The following is a 12716-nucleotide window of genomic DNA, read 5'->3' as shown; positions in this document are numbered from 1 at the left end:
ATCTCCTGATAGCTAGCTGCATTGACCCTGCACTTGATAAAACACAGTGGACCAACACCAGCAGCTGACACGGCACCCCAGACCATCACTGACTGTGGGTACTTGACACTGGACTTCTGGCATTTTGACATTTCCTTCTCCCCAGTCTTCCTCCAGACTCTGGCACCTTGATTTCCGAATGACATGCAGAATTTGCTTTCATCCGAAAAAAGTACTTTGGACCACTGAGCAACAGTCCAGTGCTGCTTCTCTGTAGCCCAGGACTGGGGAATGCGGCACCTGTAGCCCATTTCCTGCACACGCCTGTGCACGGTGGCTCTGGATGCTTCTACTCCAGACTCAGTCCACTGCTTCCGCAGGTCCCCCAAGGTCTGGAATCGGCCCTTCTCCACAATCTTCCTCAGGGTCTGGTCACCTCTTCTCGTTGTGCAGCGTTTTCTGCCACACTTTTTCCTTCCCACAGACTTCCCACTGAGGTGCCTTGATACAGCACTCTGGGAACAGCCTATTCGTTCAGAAATTTCTTTCTGTGTCTTACCCTCTTGCTTGAGGGTGTCAATAGTGGCCTTCTGGACAGCAGTCAGGTCGGCAGTCTTACCCATGATTGGGGTTTTGAGTGATGAACCAGGCTGGGAGTTTTAAAGGCCTCAGGAATCTTTTGCAGGTGTTTAGAGTTAACTCGTTGATTCAGATGATTAGGTTCATAGCTCGTTTAGAGACCCTTTTAATGATATGCTAATTTTGTGAGATAGGAATTTTGGGTTTTCATGAGCTGTATGCCAAAATCATCCGTATTAAGACAATAAAAGACCTGAAATATTTCAGTTAGTGTGCAATGAATCTAAAATATATGAATGTTAAATTTTCATCATGACATTATGGAAAATAATGAACTTTATCACAATATGCTAATATTTTGAGAAGGACCTGTAGTACCTTTCCAGTCATACAGACTACTCTACACTAGAGCCACATTCACTCACTAACGCTCACACATTCATACACCAATAGGTAGGCAACTTGAAGTTAAGTGCCTTGCCCAGGGGCACATTGACATATGGCAAGAGGAAGCTGGAATTGAACCTACAACCTTCTGATTGCAAGACAACTACTCTTCCTACTGAGCCACAGTCACCTCATGGGTTGGTAAAGGCCCTCGCCCTGAGAAATCTTCTTAATGAGTGGAAAGCACACAAGACAGCTGCTTATCCTCCCAGTACAGGACAGGACATCCAAGCAAGTTAATCTGATGATTAGTGTACAAAAAGCAAAATCTCAGACTCTATAGGCCTCAGTTAAAATGTGTTACAAATGTTAAAGTTCAAGCACTACATTAGAAAAAAACATAAGTCTAGTTTCTTTGCTTTTGGGGTGTGGGGTCTTCTGGGCAGATAATACAAGTAGACATGGTAGGTGGTAACGAAAACAGCATCCATTAATTTTCTTTACCTGCTAAATTCTTTTTGGTAGGAGGATGAAGGTGGAGGGATGGTGCGAATCTTCAGCCAAGAGGCAAGAGGCAGGGTGCACTCTGGACAAGTCGCCAATCTATGGCAGGACAACAGATCCCAAAGCAGCAACATGTTTGGTGAAAACCAAACAGCATATTAGTACAAACACCTCATACCAATTATCAAGCATGGTGTTAGAGGAAGAGGAGTAATGATTTTGGTGTGTTTCATGGTCATAGGATCATCTTTTCAACAGCCAAATGTTTATCAAACCTGGGTCATGAAACAGGACAAAGATTTCAAGCAGAGCAGGAAATCTATAACAGAATGACTGAAAAAGAAGAAAACATAAGGTGTTTTAACAGCCCTTTCTAAGTCCAGACCTAGACCTGTTTGAAAAGCGGTGGTGGGACCTTGATTGAGGTGTTTGTAAACATTATGTTCACAGCCCTTAATAAACTGAGGCAAAGAAGAGTTTTGACCAAATTCCTCCTGAATATTATGAGAGACAGACAAAGTAGTAGTCTGTTGTCCATACTTATCTATGCAGGGTCATGGAGTGGCTCGTGCCAACCTCCAGTTTTCATTGGATGAAAGACAGGGCACACACTGGACGAGTCATGAGTCCATCACATGGCATGGATGGATGGATGGATGGATGAATCTAATATTAATTTTTTGCACTGAGGGAAGAAAGTATGTATGTATAGATTTTGTATTTAATTCATCTGTAAATTCTATGTTTTATGTTTTTCTTAACTTGTACCTGACTGGCATGTTGTCTCTTGGCCAATTGTAAATGAGAATGCCAACTGACCTTCCTGGTAGAATAAAGGTTAAATAAAATTTTAAAAAAACCCAGAGAGAACCTATGGATTTATTGGGAGAACATGCAAACACAACGCAGAAGACCCCAGGCCAGCATGCAAACCCAGGACGTTCGTGCTGCAAGGCAGCTGTGCTAACAACTGCACCACTATGCAGTCTGTAGATAAAGCCAAACAAAATAAAGTTGTTGCTATTAAAGGGGATTCTACATGCTTCAATGGTTTCTTTTCCCATTACTTTATTGACAGTCACAGAAACTTTGTTTTTCTCTTGACTGTATTTCACCCATTCCTAAACTTTCCCCAGTTTGCTGAACACACAGACGTAGATTGCAAGTAATTTTCTTACCACTGAAGGGAAAACCTATGCCCTTACCGTTCCTGCCTCTCGCTGACACGCACTAATTGACTTTATTGGATGAGAAGTTTAGTTTCAGGCACCAGATTAAGGCCACTGAATGTATACCAATTTTTACGCCCTATAAACCCTCTACTCTGATATATCACAGTTTAAAACACAGGTTCTAATAGTTTGTCAAACCTACTTTGTCACACCACTAAACAGTTCTTGTTTGCCCTTCCTTTGAAAAAAATGGAAGTTATTGTCATTGTTGTACATATTTGTGACTGTAACATCTTATCATCTTTTTTTTATGTATTTTTAGAGCTGCTGAGTGACATTGTCAATGTTAACAAATTAGATTTGACTCTTATTGTCCTATACTAATATTGATCATTTTTGTATAGTATTTTTGAATTGTGCATCAGTGGCTAAAACAGTAGCTTTTTTCCCTTTTAGAAGTCCATTTTCCACAGCTTTAGAGCAAATGCTGACACTGCTTTTTTTATTAGTCAGTGCTTACATACAGCAGAAGTGAGCTGGCATTGGCTTTAGATCACTGAGCTGTTGAAAGTTTGTAGCACTACAAGGTTATGCAGATTGTCAGATGAAGGACACAATCAAAGCTGAGCGCTTGTAGCTAACTGAGTAAAATCTCCATTGTGATGCGTGGTATTTCCTTGTCACTTTCATTCTGCTGGTAGTTACATCTGTGTGCGAATACTTTTGTAGTTTGCCGGTTTTATTAAAGACTTTTGCATTATGCTTTGGTCAATTTGAGGATTTAGAAGGGTGCATTTACAATTTAACGTGTTATGTATTAAAAAAAACCTTTACAAGTATTAAAGTACCTTTTGCTCTGACTATATTGGACTTCATTCGAGATTTGTTTAGTAATATTTGTATTAAAATGGAAAATAAAAACAACTTTAATCCCAAAAATATTTCTTGGCCTATTGTCAAATACCAAAAATCTTTCCATTGACAGGAATTAATCCAGATTAACCAAACAGAGATCACATTTACAATATTTCACAAAATGAGTACACCCCTGTAAGGAACTACGTAACCCTCTTGGGCATTGAGTTCACAAGAGCTTCTCAGGTTGCCACTGAAATCCTCTTCCACTCCTCCATGACGACATCACAGAGCTGGTGGATGTTAGAGACCTTGTGCTCCTCCACCTTTTGTTTGATGATGCCCCACAGATGTTCAGTAAGGTTTTGATCAGGAGACATGCTTGGCCAGTCCAGCATTTTTATGTTTAGTTTCTTTAACAAGGCAGTGGTCATCTTGGAGGTGTGTTTGGGGTTGTTATCATGTTGGAATACTGCCATGCGACCCAGTTTCCGAAGATAGGGTATCATGCTTTGCTTTAGTATGTCACAGTACATGTTGGCATTCATTGTTCCCTCAATGAACTGTAGCTTCCCACAGCTGGCAGCACTCAAGCTGACCCAAACCATGACACTCCCACCACCATGCTTTAATGTACGCAAAGCACACTTGTCTTTATACGTCTCACCTGGTTGCCGCCACACAGGCTTGATACCATCTGGACCAAATAAGTTTATCTTGGTTTCATTAGACTACAAGACATGGTTCCAGTAATCCATGTCCTTAGTCTGCTTGTCTTGAGTAAACTGTTTGCAGGCTTTCGTGTGCATCATCTTTAAAAGTGGCTTCCTTATGGGATGACAGCTATGCGGCATTAATTCCCCTTCAACGTCTGCAGCAATGCAGGCAGCACTCATACCTCTATTTTCAAAAGACAACATCTGGATATGACGCTGAGCATGTGCTCTCAACATCTTTGCTCGTTTATGGCAAGGTCTGTTCTGAGTAGAACGTGTCCTGCGTGGTCTTGGCCACTGTGCTACAGCTCAGTTTCAGGGTGTTGACTGTCGTTTTATAGCCTAACCAATTTCCATGTAGGGCAACAATTATTTTTTTCAGATCCTCAGAGTTCTTTGCCATGACGTGTCATGTTAAACTTCCATTGACCAGTATGAGCAGAGGTTGCGTTGGACTTTTTGTTGTCTGTCATTTTGACTAATATAATATGTTTTTATTTCTGTTCACTTTATTTTTTTACATGATAATTAAACATTCAATAGCATATATGTTCATATAATTACTTTTTTGCCAAACTCTACAGCTTATCAGTAATTTAAATGCAAAGAAATATTTTTAAGCATGTAATTACATATTTTCCTTATAACAGCTGCAACTGTTTGTCCTTCTGGTCCCTCACAAGTAAATCCATCAATAGTGTGGCTGCTGCCCAGCTGGCTCAATGAATTCATTATTTGTCACTGGCACCAGAGGTCACGACACTGAATCTTAGATGGTGCTTCAGTAAGATAAGAAATCTCAAGCAGGGCTCCTTGCTGTAAATTAAACAAATGGGTTGCACTTGATATGTAAAGGTGCTGTAAAGACCGTGTCACTTGACCAAAATGACTTCAATTTACTCTTCTCTTGTCATTGTTTTTTTCCAGTGTATGAATTCAAACCAGTACAGGGTACAATGCTATGGAGCTAAATTCCAGTGATTCATGTACAAACAAGATAAACGTGTTTGTCCACTTGAGCGCTGGCATGCAAATTATCTTAGCAAAGTTACATATGAGCATGCAGATTTTAATAAAAGCACTCCACTTGACCACAGTTCAATGAATGTGTTTTGAAAGCAATACCTAACAAAAAAGTCTAAACATTTCGTAATTGCCATGTTGAAACAGGATTACCAACAATTACTAAACCCAGATTACTTATAGATTAGCCTGAGGTAGATCTGAATACATATGAATTAAATTTTATTATCTGTTCTTCGTATAAAATGCCTTTAACTGTATTAACCCATTGCTTGTTGATTGCCATTATGCAGCCATAGAAAAAAGATTTCCATGACTTATAGTACAATTAAAGGAAAAACATAGCGCCACCTTTAGAGTAACTTGAAGTAGCCATTTTATACTAGATTCTATAAATCTGACATTGTTGACGAGGAATCTTGGTTTATTATTCTACACAACATTGCTTTCGTTCACGGTAACAGAAATTCAACCAGGTGGAGGCTTGGGCGTTGACTAGGCCCCTGCTGCACCTTAATTCTTTTCTTTGTAGATTCAGTGCTCTGGCCTCACATTTGGATCTGGAACCATTTGATTGGAGATTCTGTAAAAGAGACCCAAATCCACATCCCTCCACTGCTGTGCTTGATACTTGGCATGGTGTTGATATGCTTTGTTTTCACCAAACATGTTTCCATGCATTAGAGCAAGAAATCTCAGCTTCAGTCTCATCGTTTTAAACATGTTCTCCTTTTGCCCAATGTTTCTTGTTGGATACTGATGGACTTCAAATTGGTTAAAAATAACCCCATTACACTTTCCAGATTGATGAGCAGCAACAATTGCTTCATTAAGGTTACTGCTGATGTCTTTTCTTCTTGGCATTGTGTATGCACACCTGTATGCTGTAGAGACACAAACTGCAACAACTCCTGCTTTAATACGCACATTTACAATGACCAATTGATCAATGCATTTGACTAAATATGTCTGGCTTCCCTTCTCCTATGGAACCAAAAGGGGTGTACTCAGGCCTTATCTATGACAGTATTAATGTCTGACAAAAATTATTTATTTTTTAGGTATCACTTTCTGTTTTTATTCAATTGCTTCTTGAATTGGCCAATTTGTTTGAGATTCTGCATCAGTAACTGGTAAAGTCAATGCCTTTGATGTGCAAGTCTGCTTGTTTTTCATCACTTAAAACAGATTACTTTGATGCAGCGTAATAGGAGCCAAATGAAAACTTTTCTGGCTTATTTAGTAGATTTGCAGTTAATTAGAAACAAATAAATCCTCTCAATGCCTCCTGTTAGAACCAGTATGAGTCTGGTAATGGTGACAAGTGGTTTAGAAGGTACAACTTATGAATGTAAATAAAACAACCATTAATGTCTTTATTTGGAGGGAAAACTGCCTTTATAACACACAAATGGCCAATTCATAAATTGTTCATTGTATTGGAATGCTAAAAAAACATTTGGCATTCCAATTTGGAAAAACATTTGGAATGCCAAAAAAAAAAACACTTTTAAAAATAATAAAAACAAAATATCTCCAAAATAACAAATTACCACAGAGAAGAACTCAATTAAACCTGGAACAGATCACAAACATTTGCTTTGATCAATACTTTATTGTTTCATATTAATTTTACATGTTTCCTGAGCATGATATTTGCATGATATAAATTCATAGAACAATAAATGTTGCATAAATTTCTCTTTCCTTGTATCTTGCAAAAATCTTCTACAGTTCTGCTTCAGTTTCTTTTTGTATTGTGCTGTTATCCTATCCATAATAACTGGTAGCTTGTGTTTGGCCCCTAATCTCCTGCAAAAGATACCTCTCAAGCTTAAATTTACATAAAGATCACAAAAACACATCTCATATACTCCTCCTATCCACTTATGTAGAAACAGTTTTGTAAAGGTACTGTCCAGTGGGGTGTATTTTTCCCAACAACAAATGAACACTAATAATTAAAACAGCTGGCTAATAAATAATAGATTTCAAAATCAGGGTTTTTACAAACAAAAGTGTGCTGAAGGAAATGGAGTTTTTAACAAAAATTCAACATGGAAGACTCCTTCACCGCCTCCGCTCCGCCTGGTTATTCCTCCATAACGCTCCAATCAGAGACGGGTCCGCTCTTCTCCTTGTCCAATCATCTCCCAAGACATTATATTTAAAGACCTTCAGCATGGAAGACATTGCTTGTTGCTGAGCTTCGACACTGCTCCTCCTCTTTCTCGATCATCTGGCTTTCATATTCCTTACAAACTTCTTCGGGCCACTCCACCACCAGGATTGGATTCCCGGGGGGAAGACGTGCCTAATCCTAATCCTAAAATGGCCTTTCTAGCTCATGTCATCCTCAGACTACACGTCTTCCTCCAGGATCCGAGCGCCAAATAGATCATTTTCATTAATAAACCTGCTAATCATTATCTCGTTGTTTCTCCCTTTGTGAGTCTTTCCAGGTTGAAATAACTATCATTGAGCATTCTGTTTATTTGGGCTGTTGACATCATAAAAGACACAGGAATTCAGCTAATCAGATGAGATTAATTCAAATTATGGGAGATAATGATATACAGCATATTCTGAAAGATTCTGAAGCAGTCAAGCTACAATTGATTTGCAAGGGGTTTAATTTCATGTTGTTGAATCAGATTTTGATTCTCGTTGGTGTTTGTGTACCTTTGCTACTCATAAAAAGAGGAAGAACTTCATATTCTGCTTGTATCAATTTAAACGGTTTCATGATTTGTCTTCAGTCCTCACAGTGACTGCTATCTGGTGTGTACCGGAATGATGGTGATGATAGAGGCTGTCTGATATGTGAATGAATGACTGGACCAACTGGTAGGATTGGGCTAATTATAGGTATCATAGCTTCACAATCATTTTCACAAAAGTAAGAATAGAAGCAAAATATAAACAAAATAAAAGTAAACACCTTTAAAGGAGGTATTTGATTAAAAACAGTGGACTTTATTAATATTAATATATTAATATAATTATTAATATGGGCCATATTTGCATTACAAACAGGGTGTAAGAGCACCATAAAAAACTATAGTTGTATTCCTTTATGCTTGTGCAGTCAATAGAGAGTTGGTGCCCCTGAGTGCTGAGTAGGCGTCCATACTTGCTGTTGAGAATACGGAGTTTAGGATGTGTTTATTGTCAACCACATTGCGCCAAAGTGGGGTGAGGCTCGAGTTATTCTGTGACATTTCGTTTCTTGTAGCTGGAGTTTGTGAGTGCAACCTTTAGCTCTGTCCAACCAGGATATCAGAATGAAATACTTTTTTACAAACTGGGACTGTTTCTGTTGCTGTAGTAGGGGTGAAAGCAGCAGAAGAAGGGCTCTTCGAACTAAGAGGAAAGACAACAAGAAAAGTACAAATGGAAATATAGAAAAAAAACTCTAATTTGTTGCCTTTTGCCTTTAGTGTTGTCACCAGAGGCAGGTGTGCATGGAAACAGGAGGGTAGTTCTTATTATGATTAGGTACAGTTACTGTTTAGAACAAAATAGCAGACCAAACAGAAATTCTTTTTATGTTGTTATATAGTGTAGATGACAGCAAGTGTCAGTGATTTTACAGAAAATCTCAAAAATTGGCCAGTAGCTTTAGGTCCTGTTTAACAGCTGTTTTCAACCAACTGACATCATCAAAGAGATTACATCAGATATGAAGAAAATAATTGTGGACCTTGACAAGTCTGGTTCATCCTTGGGTACAATTTCCAAATGCCTGAAGGTGCTATGTTCATCTTTTCGAACAATTGCAAGTATAAATACCATTGTAATGAACATATATTGGTGTGAAATGTGCAAATGAACCCCAGAACAAAGCAAAAGACCATATTATGAATCTGGCTTAAGCTGGTAAGAGAGTGTAATTACCCACTGTGAAATGAATCCTGTACCGACAAGGGCTGAAAGGCCACTCAGAGAGGAAGAATCAATTTCCTTCAAAAGCAAAATAAAAGGACAGATTACAGTTTGCAAATACACAGAAAGACAAAGAATCTCTGCAGACATGTACTGAGGTCTGATAAACATCATCCCAACTGTGAAGTACATGTGTGGTAACATAATGTTGTGTCGGGGTTTCGCTGCAAGAGGAACTGGTCACTTCAAAATAGATGGCATTGTGATATTATAAGTACATTTTTAAGCAACATCTCAAGACATCAGCCATTGAGTTGACGCTTAGTCACAAATAGGTCTTCCAAATGAACAAAGAGCCTAATCCTAATATTCTGCCAAATTAGTTACAAAATGGCTTAAGGACAACGAAGTCAGTGTTTAAAAGCATCCATCACGAGGCCCTGGTCTCAATCACATAGAAAACGTTTTGTACAGACCTAAAACCGCATGTTCAAGCAAGGTGGCCTACAAATCTACAGCAGTTCTGTCAGCTCTGAATTTGGAGGAAGTTGAAAATAAAATCTGATATTAACAGAAGTAACTTTGGTAATCCTAACTGACCTAAAACAGGACTAATGTACTAATTTATTTTCAGTAAGTGAGATAAGAATGTTGTCTTTATTCGTTGTAAGGAAATGTCTGGTTTCAACTGTTTTTCTTAAACCAATGTGCTTAAACTTGTGGAACCTGATTTCCTTTTATAGAAAATAATACAGCTGAAACTGAAGTGTTATTTCTTAGTTCAGTTTAGGTGCAATTTGCAATGCAGCAGAGCTAGCTGTTATAGGAAGTTAGAAAAGTAACAGTGTCAAACTTACATGAGCTCTTACTTTGACAAAAAGGCAAATATGGTTTTTGTCTGGACTGGGGCTCACAGTAAAGTCTCAATAAACCCTTTCTGTTTACAATGCAGCATATTTGCTTCTAACCCTATCTCAGTAAGGGAGACTGTGATAAAAATTAACTGCCTGAATTTTTCTGCAAAGGCTGCCGAAGCTGCTTCTCATGTAAACTGTACTTTGTATTGCTCATCACGTCTGACTGACCAGGCTTTCGGAGATTGTGAAAAAGCAGTATGAACTGATAACACTATATGAACATGCTTGTTCCATCTCTCTTTTCTACAGAGATTCGGGAGGCTTTCAAGGTATTTGACAGAGATGGGAATGGCTTTATCTCCAAGCAGGAGTTGGGAATGGCCATGCGCTCGCTGGGCTACATGCCGAATGAGGTGGAGCTGGAAGTTATCATCCAAAGACTTGACATGGATGGTGTGTCTCTTACTCTCTTTCTGCTGCAGACTCTCTGACACATGAGCTCCGGTGTGACATGTTTGTATTTCTGTCTGTTTCATCAGGTGATGGCCAGGTTGCCTTTGAGGAATTTGTCACATTGCTTGGTCCTAAGCTCTCTGCTGCTGGAATGCCCGATAAATTCCACGGAGCAGACTTTGATTCTGTGTTTTGGAAGGTAGACTCAGTCATCATAAGTCATTTAAATAATAATAATTCACCAGTACAATTAGTGAGAGTAGGCTGCTGCTTTCAAATTGTAAAACTGCAATATATATTGTAACAGCACATTTTTTTTCTGCAATTTTTTTTTTTGTTTTTTTCTTGTTGCATGATCAATTCATTTTAACACCAGATTTTATTGTAAATGATTATAATTTTATCTTCAAAAATTCACAGATAAGGATGCAACACATTTGATTTTCAAACAAAAATTTGGTTAGCTGTCTCTGGAAGATAGCAAAAACACAGAAATTGAGCCATAGCTAAGACAGAGCTGAGTTGTTTTTTTGGACAGGGTTCAAGTCTGTTTCCTGATCAAAGCTACCGATCAGGGACAGGAGACTGAAGCTGAAGTTTCTCCTTCTAATTAGACCATTCTTGGTGTTTTCTGTGTTCCCAGTGTGACATGCAAAAACTGACAGTGGATGAGTTGAAAAGACTGCTGTACGACACTTTCCGTGACCATCTCACCATGAAAGACATTGAGAACATCATCATGACTGAGGAAAACCACCTGAACAGTCCAGAGTCTCATGTGGATATTGATAGTATGTTTCATCAATGTTCTCCTCTTTTTTCATGTTCTCTCATATGTTGAAGCTGTTTTAAGACACAGGGATGCTCTAATGTTGTTTCTCTTTTCCTAAATCTCTTTACAGCAAGCCCAACGCAGCAGGAAAAACACACATGCGTGCGTAAAAGCCTGATTTGTGCCTTCGCGATAGCATTCATCATCAGCGTCATGCTCATTGCAGCAAATCAAATGCTCCGTAGAGGAATGAAGTAAATTAATGTTGCCAGCAGGACAACACATAATCCTAGGTTGGGAAGAAAAGAAAACCATTAACCAAAAAATACTCTTATTTTCTTTATTAATTGGTTGAAATGATGCTTTCACAGCTTTTCTCTACAGTATAAAGGATCAAATGATGTCACACAGTGGTTGTGAGAGATAACTTCTCACAGCTTACCATGATGAAAAAGAGACAGGAACTACAAGGGCTGATTACTGTTTCAAACATGTTGGCCAAGAAATCAGAGCAGAAAACAGAAAGTAACTTTAGACATTTAGAGCTTCAGTGTACAATACGTGCTGTAACAGTAGCTGTGGTGCATAAAATCCTTCAGTCCATCTGTGAAGCATCCTTCCATCTGGAATGCACCAAATAAAGTACAAATGATAGTAATAAAGCAATAACAATGTGAACCACATATTATTGAATTTTGGGTTAAAACAAGACACACATTGGCAAACCTGGTAAAAACGTTTTAAAGCCATGTATATCTAAATAGATATACATATATAGATGTGTGTGTGTGTGTGTGTGTGTGTGTGTGTTTAACATTTATACTTCACTTTTTCAAGTTGATCGGAGTCCTAGAGTATTTAGGTACCTTGAATTATTTATCCATGATGTTCAATATGACTTAATACAAAGGCTCATTTCTGCTATGCGCTCTTCAAAATCAGAAAAATGAGAGAACTTCTCTTTTAGGCAGATTTATGTTGGGTTAGGTAATAGTTACAAAATAACTCCAAATGTTGCCTATATTTACAGTCAAAGTTCAATTCACTTCACTTCAATTCAATTCAGTTTATTTATATAGCGCCAATACACAACACATGTTGTCTCAAGGCACTTCACAACAGTCAGGTACATACATTCCAATTAATCCTAACCATTGAACAGTGCAGTCGGAGTTAGCTTTTTATTCTAATTGGATAAAAAGTTTTCCTGTCTAAGGAAACCCAGCAGATTGCATCCAGTCAGTGACTTGTGGCAGTCACTCCTCCCGGATGAGCATGTAGAGACAGTGGACAGTCACTGGCGTTGACTTTGCAGCAATCCCTCATACTGAGCATGCATGTAGCAACAGTGGAGAGGAAAAACTCCCTTTTAACAGGAAGAGACCTCCAGCAGAACCAGGCTCAGTGTGTGCGGCCATCTGCCACGACCGACTAGGGTTTGAGAGAACAGAGCAGAGACACAAAACGAACACAGAAGCACTGATCCAGGAGTACTTTCTATGAGAAGGAAAAGTAAATGTTAATGGATGTGGCT

The 12716-nt window shown here is 38.7% G+C and overlaps 1 protein-coding gene across 1 annotated transcript in view; it reads left to right on the top strand.

Annotated features, from left to right (window-relative positions):
- cabp7b (calcium binding protein 7b) overlaps positions 1-12234 on the top strand; it is a 33787-nt gene extending 21553 nt beyond the window's left edge. The window contains exons 2-5 of the mRNA XM_047372082.1: positions 10267-10410; positions 10497-10609; positions 11054-11201; positions 11313-12234. Coding sequence (XP_047228038.1) covers positions 10267-10410; positions 10497-10609; positions 11054-11201; positions 11313-11440 — 533 coding nt within the window. The 3' untranslated portion in view covers positions 11441-12234. The remainder of the gene's footprint in view (positions 1-10266; positions 10411-10496; positions 10610-11053; positions 11202-11312) is intronic.
- Positions 12235-12716: the final 482 nt, after the last annotated feature.

The sequence above is a fragment of the Girardinichthys multiradiatus genome, chromosome 8 (genome assembly GCF_021462225.1).
Source record: "Girardinichthys multiradiatus isolate DD_20200921_A chromosome 8, DD_fGirMul_XY1, whole genome shotgun sequence".
Lineage (NCBI taxonomy): Eukaryota > Metazoa > Chordata > Actinopteri > Cyprinodontiformes > Goodeidae > Girardinichthys > Girardinichthys multiradiatus.
The sequence above is the reverse complement of the archived record's forward strand: the minus strand, read 5'-3'. Positions and strand labels throughout refer to the sequence as shown.